This window comes from Vipera berus (assembly GCF_964194415.1).
Source record: "Vipera berus genome assembly, chromosome: 1".
Classification (NCBI taxonomy): Eukaryota; Metazoa; Chordata; class Lepidosauria; order Squamata; family Viperidae; genus Vipera; species Vipera berus.
In genome coordinates, this window is record NC_138202.1 from 230913234 (window position 1) to 230929257 (window position 16024).

At 38.4% G+C, this 16024-nt stretch overlaps 1 protein-coding gene across 1 annotated transcript in view; it reads right to left on the reverse strand.

Annotated features, from left to right (window-relative positions):
- KHDRBS2 (KH RNA binding domain containing, signal transduction associated 2) overlaps nucleotides 1-16024 on the reverse strand; it is a gene marked incomplete at both ends in the record, with an annotated part of 414751 nt that overhangs the window by 23552 nt on the left and 375175 nt on the right. Inside the window, one exon of the mRNA XM_081316505.1 lies at nucleotides 9407-9489. Coding sequence (XP_081172631.1) covers nucleotides 9407-9489 — 83 coding nt within the window. The remainder of the gene's footprint in view (nucleotides 1-9406; nucleotides 9490-16024) is intronic.

The window sequence follows — 16024 nt, forward strand, 5'->3', positions numbered from 1 at the left end:
ACTTTTTTCAGTGCTGTTGTAACTTTGAAAGGTCACTAAATGAATTGTTGTAAGTCGAGGATACCTGTAATCAGAAGGGAGGGAGGGAGGGAGGGAGGGAGAGAGAGAGAACTACACAATGTTTGAGGCTGCAAAGCCAGAAAACAACCAGAAGACCGTGGAATAATTTTTGAAATGCTCCAAAGCAATTCAGAAGCACTTGTTTTACTTTGACACCTCACCTCGATTTAAAGGGGAGATTCAATTGAAGCCTCTCCAAATCTAATCACCCACTCAAAGCTTCATGCAGCCCTAATGTATCATGTCTGCTAAATCCCAAAGTGGATATAAATACATGCATATTAAAACCACTTTAAATGGAGATGTGATTAGCCCATCTGTATATAAAAACCTAATGCAGAGATGTGGAAAGGGAAATGTATAGAACCTGAGACACTTTATTATCGAGGCTGTCATATAAAATATTGGAGATGTATAATGGAAAGAAATCTTCCATGGCATAAGTGATTATAAGGGAAAATAACTTTTATTTACTTCAGAGGTAGCATGCCTGCTGTAGCTCTATTCACTGAACTGTAAAAAAGTAAAAAAAAATACCGTAAATGGCACTCGAAAAGAGTTTTGGATGATGAACACCATATACGGATTGCTCTGAAACCTGCCAGCTTTTTAGGCTTGCTAATTTGATTCATTCAATAGCCTCAGAATAAAATACATGGAAATTTTTATCGATGAAGAAACAAGTATCAATATGAACCCCAAAATGAAATGTAGCAATGTATAAATCAATTCCATGCTCCACACAATAAAAAGGGGGCAAAGTAAGTAGCAAGCATGCTATGTTATCAATGTTGTATAGATCAGGGGTAGGCAACCTTGGCTCTTTTATGACTCGTGGACTTCAACTCCCAGAATTCCTGAGCCAGCCATGCAGCCATGAGTCATGAAAGAGCCAAGGTTGCCTACCCCTGGTATAGATGATGCCATCTGTTATCTGTAAAATGCTGTTATCTTACATACTATGCTGAAAACAAATGAAGTCTATCTGCTAATATTTGCCTGAGCAACTAGCTAATAGTCCTTGCAGTAAGACTATTACAGTTGGTCCTCGACTTACGACCACAATGGAGCCTAGAATTTATATTGCTAAGTGAGAAATCTGTTAAGTGAATTTTGCCCCATTTTATGACTTTTCTGGCCACATTTGTCAAGTGAATCACTGCTGTTGTTAAATTAGTAACATGGTTGTTAAGTGAATCTGGCTTCCCCATTGACTTCGCTTGTTAGAAGGTTGCAAAAGGTGTCCTGTCCCCGGGACACTGGACTGTCATTCATCTGAACCAGTTGGCAAGCATTCGAATGTAAATCATGTGGCCACAGCGATGCTGCAATTGTCATAAGTGTGAAAAATGTTCATAAGCAGTCATGGGATTCAGACAGTTCGCACCAGTTCAGCAGAACCGGTAGCTAAATTTGGAAGTCTGTTCTAGGCCTCAGAGGCCCAGGCCTGCATCCAATAAGAGAATCGGTTGTTCAGGTATTTCAATCTTATCACTGGTCATTAAGTCATGTAACTTCGAACAGTCACTAAATGAACTGTTGGAAGTTGAAGACTACCTGTATATGCTCAAAACATAAACAAACAGCCGGGTACCATCCCATTCTGATTCAAAATCTTGAAATCAATGGTGTGCTAAAAATGTGTTCTGTGGGGTTTTCCCCCCCTCTCCCTTTTAATTGGATTGAAAAAGATATGTTTTGGCTACAAGTAGCCTGTGTTTCATTAACACAAATCCCTTCCCAACCCCACACCCCCTCAACTTCCCACGCTTCAGCTAAAACCCAAGAGATTTTTCCCATCATGAAGGAACTTCTCCTATTCAGACTTTTGGGGTCAGGGAAGTGCAGGGAACTGAGGAGCCTTTAAAGTGATGGGAAGAGATGGAGCAGAATAAGTCAAATCGGCAGCCTTCACCTCTTCAGATGTTAGTATCCATTTCCCTCTCTGTTGAAGTGAGGAGGAGGGCGGCAAAAAAAGAGATTAATGGGGCTGGGGTTGGAAGAGCAGTTATAATGGGTTCTGACACCTTACTGATGGTATGGCAGGGTAAAGAGCAGGCACAGTGGCTGTAGCAATGGAAGCATAGCGTCCAGATTGTGGAGAAAAAGAGCAATTTCTCTCCATCCCATGCCACTCTTGGAATTACTACCTCTCACTCTAGATGTCACATTTGATCAATGTGCTAATCTTTGATGTGTGTTCAGAGGATCGCCAGAGAAAGGCAGCACTGGTGGCTGCTGATGTCATTAACAACTTACTCGTGGGAATGGCACCTTTGCCAGTTTATACCATGTAGAGCCCTGGGATAAAATGGCTGTCCCTTAAACTTCTCTTAAGCCTACTCTTTCCTTTAAGTCTTTCTTTCCAGAATGGTTGTATTCCTTTCTTATCCAAACACAAGGATGAAATGTGGTATCCAAAATGAGAGGTAATACTCCAGATATGGCATGATGACCATGGAATGGAGAAGAATGATTCTTTCCCGCTAATTTGCACATTATGCTTCTATTGTTGCAGCTTAACCAACAGGGTTGGGGTGTTGTTGTTGTTGGTTTGAGCAACTGCATGGCATTACTGGCACAAATATGAATCCTGTTCTTTTAAAACAGTTATTTGCCTGCAAATCGTTCTGGAGGCAAATCTCAAAATGCTACACCTGTGCTATCCACATTAATGCCTAATTTCAAGACTTTGCTGAAGTTCGTCTTGGAAATTTTGAGCCAAAGTTTTCAGTTTCCAGTCATGATTTTATCCTCTCTGGTGTCAGTGAACTTTCATAACTTCAAGTCAACTAAAACCTGGCAGACCTCCCTCTCTATGCTATACTATGATAAAAAAAATAAATTTCTATTTTGTTATGGTGGTCATTCATTGAATCAATTTGACTCCCTCTGAGAATCAGTGACAAGGACTATAACATACTTCCACAACTGTGACATTAACTTTGACATTTTTAATGTTAGAAAAACTTGGCTAAAGTTTAATTAATTTATGAAACTAATTTATGGAGTCTGTACAACCATGGTACTAGCAGCCATTGGATAGTCTCATAGCACATCTCTAATCTCCCTTGACTGCGATGCTTCAGAATTATACACATGGAGATGATGTTTGTGATTCTATGGAGTTCTCTAAGGAGAAGCAGTGGCAGGTTTGCACAAGTTGATCATGGAGACACACTTGGATCAACTGTAGAACAATTGTATAAAATATACTGTTTTTGGAAGTGGGACTGCTTTGGTTTGACTTACTGAGAGAGAAATCTATTGAACCAAATTTGAAAGGTCCTTGGTGCTCGCTGAGCTTGATTGTTTTCTTGCAGACTTTTCATCACCCAAATTAGGTAATATCATCAGTGCTGCAGTACGTACTGACGATGTTATCTAGTTTGGGTAACAAAACGTCTGCAAGAAAACAACCAAGCTCAGAGAGCATCAAGCACCCCTCTTTTCAACCCTGAGCTACAAATATTCTCCTTTATAGGTACCAAATTTGAAGACATCCATTAGTTGATTTAAAGTATGGCAGGGTCATCACGTGAAACTTCATTAAATGATATTGTGGGTGTTTATTATATCCCAGATTTTATATCAGCCGGCCACTCTGGTGCTTTCACCTTGAGAATACTGATGAATGGAAGAAATTAACAGGCTTTTCTGAAGCCCTACTAAATCCCAATTACCTATGTGTTTCATATACAGCTAGCTATTCACTAGACAATGCACTGAAACCAGTAGGGAAGACAGCCAGAATTCTGAAGCAAAAACATTTAGAAGTTACTTAGAATTTTGAATCAGCGAGAGATCTCATCATCTCCATAATTCATATTGACTTCCACTCATACGAGGAAATGCTTGACAACAGAAATTGAGAAAAATAAAAAGTGTTGATCCTGTGTAGCGAGCCAGGTCCTATTTATTTATATATATATATATATATATATATATATATATATATATATATATATATATATATATATATATATATATATATATATATATATATATATATATATATATATATATATATATATATATATATATATATATATATATATATATATATATATGTTTCAAATGTTAACTATTTAGATTACCTTGCTAGGCCCCAAACATGGAGCAAATCTTTATTTCCTGTTTTCAGCCTATCTTGAAGGCCATCGAACAGGCTGTAGTCACACTGGACAGTTCATATATTTGTGTAAATTACTAACAAAGAATTTAAAGGGAAACTGAGATGCATTTCTGACTCTTTAGTCTTCATCAGTCAGCTATACCCTTCTGAGATTCGAACCTGGGCTGATTGCATACAAGGCAGTGTTATTTGCCTCTAAGCCACAAGGTCTCTCTTGCTTTTGTTAGCTTTTTTCTGCAAGGGAAGATATGTTTCAAATGTTAACTATTTAGATTACCTTGCTAGGCCCCAAACATGGAGCAAATCTTTATTTCCTGTTTTCAGCCTATCTTGAAGGCCATCGAACAGGCTGTAGTCACACTGGACAGTTCATATATTTGTGTAAATTACTAACAAAGAATTTAAAGGGAAACTGAGATGCATTTCTGACTCTTTAGTCTTCATCAGTCAGCTATACCCTTCTGAGATTCGAACCTGGGCTGATTGCATACAAGGCAGTATATATATATATATATAAAACGAATAGCACGCATGTGCGGGGGAACCTTTACCTTTACCTTTATATATATACCTAGCACTCTAGGCAGAATTTCATTATCCTTTTTTATATGCAACAAAGTAGGTGGGATGTAATCTGTCACAGTGAAGCACAGGAGCATTATCTGTTGCTCCAAGAATCAGGAGGATACAATCTTCATCTAAACAATAAATCTCAGAGACCACCTCAGAATGTTTTATAGCACGTGAGAGAATTACATAAAAAAATTAAAGAAAAAAAAAGAAGGCAAAATCAATTTCTGGTTTACAATTTGCACTGGAGATATTTCTATGTACAAAAGGTGCACTGGTGGTCCCACAGCAATTCCCGTCACTCCCCTGTTCCCACCTCCCAACCCTATTTCTGACTATAAGTAAACAATGGAAGGCCAAAAGAACTCTTGTATATAACAATGTGACCTTCTTTGCCAACCTTTGCCACTTTAAGACTTGCGGACTTCAACTCTCAGGGTGGCTGGCTGGGGAATTCTGGGAGTTGCAGTCCACAAGTCTTAAAGTTGCCAAGGTTGGACACCCCCTGTTCTAATGAACACTCTTGGTTGCCAGTGTAATGCAACTTCCTGGCAGGGATACACACTACTGAAAGAGGGTAAATGCAGAACTCCTTTAGTGACTGCCATGTCTACCCTTTGTAGGTCTGTAAAGCAAAGAAAAGCTGAAGCAAGATTTTGTGCACTGTCCCAGTTTCACTTAGTGACTGCTTCCCTTAACAACTGAGTTGCCAAACTAAATTGTAGTCACTAAACAAAAACTACCATCAATTATCAATCCCAATTTGAACTGAATCCAGTCATCCATCATGGCGAAGGTCTATTCTCTAGTTAATCATAACTTGGGAGATCATTTTCGACTTGCATGTAACTTGCAGCTGAGTAAGCATCTATCTCTTTCTCTTTCCCTTGCCTTACCCCTCATTTCCCCTCTGCACCTCAATTTAAATCTGGGATGAGAATAGCCACTATATGCATCTGATATATGAGCTGCATCCCATAAAAGCTTGTACCTTTTAGTTAAATTCATTTCTCGGAAAAATTACACCAAACTCCTAATTTTTTGCCACTACAGACTGCTATAATTTCTTATTTACAGTTTATCCGGATATCTCCTGACTATGCTCCAATTATTACTGCACAACATTTCTTTAAGATGATTGTCTCTGTAAAAAATAAAAACAATTTCCAAGCAAACTTGAAACAATTATAAAAATGTCAAATACATTTTTTAAAAATGGTGCCATACTGCTGGCAACTAAGGAAAAAAAATCATGCCTGCTGAAATTCTACCAACCTACTCACTTCACACTTAATTTGGTAGTAGAAATGATTCTGTTTCTGATTTAGATGAAAGTTTTATTGGACTCTAAATGAACAAACTGTGAGAGATACCTATTGCCTCAGTGAAGATTTCAAACTTCTTAAAGCAATGGAGCTCCTGAAGTGCAACCATCTAACAAATGGCACGCACGTAATGACAGGATGGAAATAATATAACTGGGGAAGCAAATCCCTCAAACTCAATAACTGATTGTAAATTCAATCTCAATGGTCGGCTGCTGTCTTGTGCCTTCCAATAAAGCTGAATTATTGAATCAATGTGATTCAGTTTTACGGAGAATATTACTGCGAGGATTCTACAGCAAGCTATTACATAGCTATTAATATGTGATTTCAATAACTGACAATTGCCCCCATGATACTGGGAAACCATCTACATCTTTTTTTGATGGATATTTTACTTTTAACAAAGCAACAAGTCCCTATTTATTTCTTTGTTCAAAAAGATCTCCACTCTGCTTTGCACACGGGCATCCCCTAATGTAGTCATTTCCTAAATGTTACAAATGGTCAGGTTCTCACCTCTGTCAGCTATTGGCTCCCTTCTCTCATATTACGTGTGAAAGTCAGGAGCCAACAACACACCTTTCTGGAAGATTTACGCATTCACTATGGCAAAATACAGCCTGTAGCATGATTCAGGTCTCACAACGGGTCTGTAATTCTTTATCCAGCCACTCCGTTGTCATAATTCTGTGATTGCTTAAGGAGTCGGATAGGAGTCTGTGATGAGTTGGCAAAGTGCCCAAAGTGGTGATTAAAGAATCTGCCGGCTTCTTTGCTGTGAACTCAGGCCTTTCTGAACATTGGATAATGACTTACATTTGGCATATTTTTGAACACCTGCCTATGTTAAGTCTGTTACGGTTCATCTTGCTGTGCTTTGAGAAACAAGGATTCCTTTCAGTTCTAGATTTATAGCTGAAAATTTGTCTTACTTTTAATCAGTTTTCCAAATAGGTTGGAGGTTGGCAGGCACATTTCAAGTTGGAGGGATGGGGATTCTCCCAGAAAATGGATACTCATTGTGGATGCAGGTAGTCCTCGACTTACAACCGATCGTTTAGTGATCGTTCAAAGTTACAATGGCAATGAAAAAGTGACTTATGGCTGTTATTCACACTTATGACCATTGCAACATTCCCATGGTCACCTGATCAAAATTCAGACACTTGGCAACTGGTTCATATTGTTGACGGCTGCTGTGTCCCATGGTCATGTGATCAGCTTTTGCGACCTTCTGACCAGCAAAGTCAATGGGGAAGCCAGATTCACTTGACAACTGTGTTACTCATTTAACAACTACTGTGGTTTGCTTAACAACTGTGGGAAGAAAGATAGTAAAAGGGGACAAAGTTCACTTGACAACTGTCACACTTAGCAACAGAAAATTTGGGGCTCAGTTGTGGTCGTATCTTGAGGACTACTTGTATAGACAGCCATAAAATATTCATTTACTACAGGGTGTAAAGGTGCTCCTTGTCATCTCAGTTAATGACCTCTTCTTCCCCTTCTCCTTTATGTGAGGCTCCAGCCTCCAATATTTTTCTAGGCAGATCGGGCAACTCCTCCAAAGTAAGATCATCTAGGTTATAGTCATACACATTTTTTTCTCCCCCGCCTCCCCTCCAAATCTATGTGGCCCATTTGTGGCAAGGCCGTATTTATTAAGCCTAACACTCCTCGAGGCTTTTGTTGGGAAAGGAGGAGAGGTCGCAAGTGTATAAACCCTGACGTTTCTCCAGGAAAAGTAATATACAAATGTAATAATAAAACAAATAAACATTGCTCACAATTATAGGGATAGCAAATAAAAGAATCTGGGTGACTGTTTTATAGTAGGACAAGGAGCAGGATTAATATACTTGTGCTTGCAGAGAAAAAAATAGCAATGTAATGCAACAGTTGGAATAATATTACAGCAAGGTGTTCAACAGATAGGATGAGAGGCCTAGGATGAGAGGCCATCTCCAGAAGCCAAAGTGGGATCCTCCACCTCTCTAGAAAGAGAGCTTGAGACATGACAGATTGATGTCAACCCTTTGAAGCAGTCCAGAGCAGGAGACTGAAGTCATGAATACTAATGCTACTTTTCTTGTGAGGCTATATAGAATCTTTCAAGTCCGAAAGTATTCCTCCCTTCCCTACCTATATGTACTAGAGAAATCAACTTTGAGATGCTGTCTCAATTTACATTTCTGGTTGGACTCCAATTTTGTTTACCAAACTGTTGCCTGGGGTGGGGTTCTTCCTCCTGCCTTTCAAGGTGATTCTCGCAATCCATTACAGAACATACAAAACAATTATTTGCCCTTTCAATGCTAGGTACCTTCTAACACACCTTGCCTTAAAAGACTCAGTTATCTTCTTGAGTAGCAAATGTATTGCGCTTGTTGAGCAACAAACCCCTTTCTGTTGAAAACTACCTTATCAGTTCTTGAGTTTTGCTTGCTTTGTCCTGTCCTGCGTCTCAAGTTTTGTTCAAAGTCTTTCTTATGTGAGCCATCCTGAGCCTCTGGTCTTACAAGATTCCCATGGTGTTACTGAAGCTAATTCTGTTCCTGCTTTCCAATGTGTATAATTTTCATGGGCCTGGGAGTGAGGTTTTGTGGCTAGTCTTGCATATCTATCACGTCTTAGTCCGTATCTTACATGAACTACGGTAATTTGTTACAAATTCAAATTTTATTACTTATTTATCTAATTCATAACCTGCCTTTAATATTTTTTTCCAAATAACTCAAAGTGGTGAGCATATTCAACACACCTTCCTCTTCCTATTTTCCCCACAACAATCCTGTGAGATAGGTTGGGCTGAAAGAGAAGGACTAGCTCAAAGTCACCCAACTGAGGTTGAGATCTGAACTCACTTTTGTCTCCTGCTTTCGAGCCTGATGCCTTAACCACTTGACCAAACTGGCCTGTTAAAAAATTATAAAGAACAATAAAATATTCTTGCCTACTATAATGTTGTAGTTTTTTTGTTTGTTTTATTGCTCTTGCATCTGCTCATCTGCTGCTTTATAGTCTTTTAGCAGGAAGAGATTTAAGCAAAAATGTGAGACTGCATCTGGGTAGAAATGGTAGTCCATTACAACCAAGTCAAAGACCTCTCCTTTTGGGGAAAAAAAAGTAATTTGCTTCCATTTTAGACAGTCATTGCACTACAAAATTTGATAATTTTAATATTGTTGAAAAATATATTGTAATAACTGAGATATGTTAAGATATTATTCCAGCAATAACCTGTGGTGAAGTTAAGAGTTAGAAAAGTAAAGAAACCCATGGGCAGTTTGTCATTAAAATAAAGAGTACTTACTTCTGTGTTTGTGTAGTATAGCTGTTATCATAGGCTTCATAGCTTGGTTCATCATATTCACCCCCATATCTATCATCGTATCCCTATAAGGAAAAAAAAAGATCTAATTTAAAAGAATGATATAGTAACAGGTTGACATCTGTAACAAAATCTAACATTTAAGTATTGCATTCATGCAAATTAACATCTTCAAAAATACAGATTTGAATGGTTTTGGTCCTTCCAGTCGAAGCATTCCCCGAGCAGAGTTTTTGTTATGACTTCCAGTCAGAAAAGAGACCACCTTCACTTTCGACTATGTTCTTGAGACACATCAAGAACATAATTTTGAGAAGCAACAAGGACTTTGAAAGATGGATTATTAATTTTCTACTAGGAGAATTTGGAAACCTCTAATTTGGTTCAGTGGCCTAATCCAAAGCATCATACGGTAAATGTGTCAAACAGGTAGAGATTACTCCAGAAATAGTTCAATGCCAATGTGTAGACAAGACTGATAAAAATGGAGTTTCCTTGGCCAAAGTATAGCATAGGGAAAAAAGTTAATTGATATAAATGTTTTTCAGCTGCATATAGGGTGAAACTATCAAGCAAGCCATCTCTATGAGGAGGCTAATCAATCCAAGCAACTTAAAATAGTGGCCTCAAAAATGCCAGTAAGTTTGTGTTTTGGAATACAATAAAACATAAAGTGATAGAGATAAATGGGTTAGCAACCTTTACTATGAAGAATGCTCATATCAAATTCTAAACCGATTGTGGGTTTTTATTGCGGACTTGGAACTATCTAACAGTATGAAATAGGTGAACTGGCAGATAAACTCTGGGCAAAAATACACAATGTGACTCTGGCAGAGAAAGGTAAATTGGTTCTGGGCAGAGAGACAGAGTCTGACACTAGGCAAAATGAGGATATATGGCTAAAGTAAATTTTAATTAAGGGAGCCCAGAACCATATTCAGCAAAGGAATATTTGGAATATTTAAGGCTTAAAATTATATAAATGAAACAAAGGTAGACTTGTTGCAATTAGAGTTGACCTACTGTACGAGGTCAGCGTGGAATGGAAAATAAAGTCACAAAATTATATTACTAGTGTACTCAGCTGGTTACAAAAGTCCTCCTCCAGTAATTTGATCAGGTTATGTACAACAGTGGTCTGAAGTGAAGCATAGTGGAAGTCTAGGCTGCTGTTTTTTTTCTGCCTTAAAATTTATTTATTTATTTATTTATTTATTTATTTATTATTTTGATTTATATACCGCCCTATTCTCGTAGGACTCAGGGCGGTTTACAGGGCAGTTAAAATCATACCATACAAAAATTAGAAGATTTAAAACAGTTAATTAAAACAATTAATTGAATTTAGAGCCCAAAATTTAAAAATTAAAACATTAAAACCCAATTAAAAACCCCTCAGTCTAGGCCCGACAGCTCAAAGAGCCAAGTTTTCAGGTCCCGGCGGAATGAGCGGAGGTCGGAGGCAGTCCTAAGTTCCATGGGTAGTTGGTTCCAGAGGGCAGGTGCGCCCACAGAGAAGGCCCTCTCTCTGGGAGTCACCCGCCGGCAATCCTTCACCGGCGGTACCCTAAGAAGGCCCTCCCTGTGGGAGCACACAGGACGATGGGAAGTTGATGCCGGCAGCAGGTGTTCTCTCAGATAATCCGGACCCAAGCCATTTAGGGCTTTATAGGTCATCACTAAATGATCTTAGAAAACCAAGAACTGGCTACCCTGTTGGATCTGTTTTTTGTTTTTTTTGCCTGTAGTGAGGAATGTCTCAAAGGTGCTTTTGTAAGAGACAACTGGACTTCCTTGCCTTTTTTTTTTTCTTTGAAAACGATTTGCTTCTCATCCAAGTAGCATCTTCAGCTTTTTTGAATAGAAGCTAAATGCTTTCAACCAAGAAAGTCCAGTTTGGAAAAGCATCTTTGGGACAACCATGGCCTGGATGATTGAGAATCTCTATAGACAAAATTGGGGAATCCCTTTTCTTCATCTCATCTCCCACTCTGTTTCCTGCTTTGTTGTTCTTTTTACAATTTCTACCAGCATAGTCTACCATCTAATATTATTGTTGGCCCTTCAAAGCTGTTATTGACCTAGGTGTGCAAATGATGGCCAGCACATATAGCTTTCCTATAGCAGTGCTGTTATCTCAGTCGTTGGCTGTTAGGTATGTCGCTAGTAAGGCTAAAGAGCAATTTATTGTGTATCCTAGGAAAATGTTAATGAAGGCTACAGTTTTTCCCCCCACCCTGGCGTTCAGCGTTCAAGTGCATTTCTAAATAGTGGCGGGTGAAATAATAGCTAAAGAAATGACTAGATGATTGCAAGAATACATTATCTCATTATAACACTAAGAAGCTTATTACTGGCATATAAAACATACTTTTCTCTCTGCCTCGCTCTTTTCCTTCCTTCCTTGCATAGAGAAAGCCACAAATAAGTGTTGTTCCAAATGTCCTTTCAACTTATTTCATTCTGGTTTTAATTTCTTCTGCCCAGCTAATAGTTGGAAGGATACACAATATGTGCTTGGGTAAAATCATAAAGCCTGTCAGTAGTCAGGTGGGTCAAGCAAATCAGCTGATTTAGCTGCCAGATTTCCAAGAATGACTCTCAACCTTGATTTTAGAAGATAGGGTTGCCTATTCTTCTCACCTCATGAAACAGATGACCACATGATTAAGGTCAAAAAAGAGTTTTCTACTAAAAAAAAAATCTGGAAAAATCTCTTCTGAGCCCTGCACTTATCAGCACAGGGCAAAGCTGCAAGTCAAAAGTTTAATCTGATGTTTATTCAACTGTTTCTGAATCAAACTGACTTTGTGAATCAAATCAGATTAAACTGGGTCATTTGGTCTGTCTGTCTGTCTGTTTTACGATGTTCCAGATATTGCATGTTCAGGAAAGTTTACCCAGTGCAGAAATAAAAGAGAAAGATCTTTCATATGAATTAACATTAGGCAAGCTACTTTTCAAAATACATACAAGATCTGTTTAAATATTTAATCTCTGTGGGTTTTTTGTTTTGTTTTATTTTTTGGAGTACCTACTTTACTGAGAAATATTGTAGAGCATTTGAGCAGACAAGAAAATTCCATGATATTTTGCAAAAAGTGTTGGAAGAGAAGCACACTCAAAAGGTCAAGAAAATTAAACTCTTTTTCAGAACAGCTTTGGCACGGAAAGAGAATCTCCTATTACTGTTATGTATTTAATTTTGAGTACCTACTTCTGCAAGCCACGGTGATTACAAATAAGATTCATGGCTAGAGTCCAACAGCCATGAGGATGCAGTCAGTATTCATAGCTTGAGTGCAATTATGAGAATGGACTGCTATGAACAACTCCAAGGAATTTGTGCATCAACACAAATTGGATTTTCCCTGCAACATTAATCGCAGCCAGTACTTTCCTCAGATCTGGCAACTGACAAAGCAGCAACACTTAAATTTATGCTCATCAACCACTTTCCACTTATTCCACAGATTATATTAAAAATGGATAATTTTCAAGTGCAAATATCAAAAGCAATATGTATGCATGTACTGAATCCAAGCACATTCTGGCAAAGGGTCTGATCACTAAATGCCTCTTCTGGAACATACTGTTACTATGGAGCAAGTAACTGTAAACATGCCAGAAGAATTAAAAACTATAGAGAAAATAAAACAGAAGAATGGTAGATCAATAACACAATAATACTGCTTTACAAAGAAGACTAGCAATCGAAAACTATAAAGTCAGATGGAAGAAACTGGAGTATTAAGATTATTTTTAGAAAGCTTTCTGGTCTACTGCTATAACCTGTTTTGATTGCAGAAATCAAAACTGTGGAAGTTTTTTAAATAGTTGGCCATGGCTTGGGAATTTCCTCTTTGGGTTTATTTTAGTTGTCTCATGTATATTTGTTAGTTAGAAAATTCTGTAGACAGGCAAACATGAAACCAAAAAAGGTAAATTTACATTTGCTAAATGTGCTTCTACCTGTTGCTGCTTTTTTAATGATCATAACTTCCTAATTAGGGCAGATGGTTTTAGCATGGAAGGCAAAAGTAATTTATTCATTTGGCAGATGTTCTTTCATTAAGTACAATCTGTCTCCTTTCTGTTTTAATCTGCATTTTTTTTAAAAAAAATCTCTCAATGCATTTCTAAACATTTATTTTGTACATATTTTCTTAAGATTTTATTTTAAAAACTATTTTATACTAACATGTTTTTATCACAGATGTTCAGTTGTATACAGCATACATGTTTGAGATGAGAAGGACAATTTAGAAACTAGAAAAGATTAAAAACCGTATTTCAGCATGTACTAGGTCCATTAATCTGGACCATGTTGATTTACTCTGAAATAAGGTTCAGATGAAATAGTTTAACATCCCTAGGTTTTAGTAAAACAGTTGAAACCTCACCTCAGTTGAAATGACTATGTTCTGTACTTAACAGCCTCTAAAAGGATTAAATGCACTATACAGAATTTTAAGCTTTTGGTTCTGATGTTACCTCCATAGAAATAAACCAACTTTTGCATCATCCAAAGATACTTTATCTTCTGTTCAGTCAGCTTCATGGGACTGCAGTTGACAATAAACAGTTTGATGGAGACTTCCCCTTGTGAGAAATGCAACCTGTACAATGCATAGCGACACTAGTGTCATATATTCCTTTCCATCTGCCCGGCATGTATAGAAGGCTATGCAGAGATTTTCAAAGAGGCTTTTAACTCTGATGCAGAATTGAGCCAGGTGTCTCTTCTGTGCATTCGAGTGATGCTCTGCCACTATATGGTAGTGCAGCTGATCAGAACAGAATAACAGAGTTGGAAGGGACCTTGGAGGTTTTCTAGCTTGAGCAGGGTCCGTAAGATTATCTGGGACACTACACATCCTCTTCACGACCTGTTTTCCTTGTTACTTTCTGGGAGGAGGCCTCATGGTATCTGTAGCAGAACATCCAGATTCAGCCATCATTTCATTCCATACAGCATTAACCTTGTGAACTCTCAAACTTCCTCCTTCTGTTATATATTCAAAATGGACAGAATTTAATATTTATTTGTTATGTATATGTAGGGGTGTGGGTCTATACATATGTGTATATAGTATGGTTAGGTGTGTGTCATGTATGTGTTCCACTTTGAGAGTGGACAACTAAATTTCATTTTTGATGTGTGCCGTTGTGCCCACAGTAAAAAGAAATGACAATAAGGGTTATCTTATCTTATCTAGTCCAACCCCCTACTCAGGCCAGAAGCTGTGGCAGTTTGCTTCTCTTGGCAATAGTGGTTTGAAAGCTCTTTTTAATGTAGTGCTAAGATTTTGTCCAGGCAGATTTTAGCAAACATAAACAAAAATGTTTATGAAGAAGATAAGATAGATAAGATAGATAAGAGTCTTGGTGGAGCAGTGGGCTAATGCCTCCTTAAGTAACACCAGCTGCCTGCAATTAGTGCAGGTTCGAGTCCCACCAGGCTCAAGGTTGACTCAGCCTTCCATCCTTCCGAGGTAGGTAAAATGAGGACCCAGATTGTTGGGGGCAATAAGCTGACTTTGTAATAATGCCGCTTGGGGGGGGCGAAAGCCCTAATAAGCAGGCATATACATAGAATGAAGGCTATTGCTAAGCACATTGATTTGTGCTTTAGATTGTAAGCCACCCTGAGTCTTCGGAGAAGGGCGGGATATAAATGGGATTTTTTTAAAAAATATAATCTTTATTGTCATTTTTATTGTGGGCACAATGGTGCACATCAAAAATGAAATTTAGTTGCCCGCTCTCAAAGTGAGACACATACATGACACCCCCCCAAAACATACTACATGCAACATATGTATAGACCCACACCCCTACATATACATAACAATAAAATATTAAATATTGTCCAACTTGAATATATAACGGAAGGAGGAAGTCTGAGAGTTCACAAGGTGAATGCTGTATGGAATAAAACTATGGTTGAATCTGGAAGTTCTGCTGAGGATACCACGAAGCCTCTTCCCAGAAGGTAACAAGGAAAACAGGTTGTGAAGAGGATGTGTGTTGTCCCAGATAATCTTACGGACTCTGTTCAAACAACGCTTCTGTGCTATGTCCTGGATGGGAGGGAGGGAACTGCCAATGATCTTTTCAGCCATCCTCACCACTCTCTGCACAGCCTTCCTGTGTGAAGCAGTGATGCTTCCAAACCAAACTGTGATGCTGTATGACAGGATGCTCTCAATCGTCCCCCTGTACAAAGTGGTCAGAACAGGGGTAGGAAGATGAGCTTTTCTCATGCGACGCAGAAAGTGCAGGCGCTGCTGTGCCCGCTTCACCAGTTTCTCACTGTTGAGCATGGAACTGGTCCCTGGTGCCCAAAAGGCTAGGATTTCTTGCCTGAGTAGGGGGTTGGACTTAGAAGACTTTTTAGCTGAAGAGAAGAAGGTCTAATATAAATAGATATGAAATGCTGAGACTTAGGCTTTCTGACTCATGGAAAGTAAAGGCAGAAGAGGTAACAAAATTAGGAAGAAGCAAACAATGCTAATGCAGAGGCTTGGGCAGCAGAAGCATCACAAAGCCATTAAGGGTGAAATTTGGTTACTTGTTCATCCCTTTATACCACTA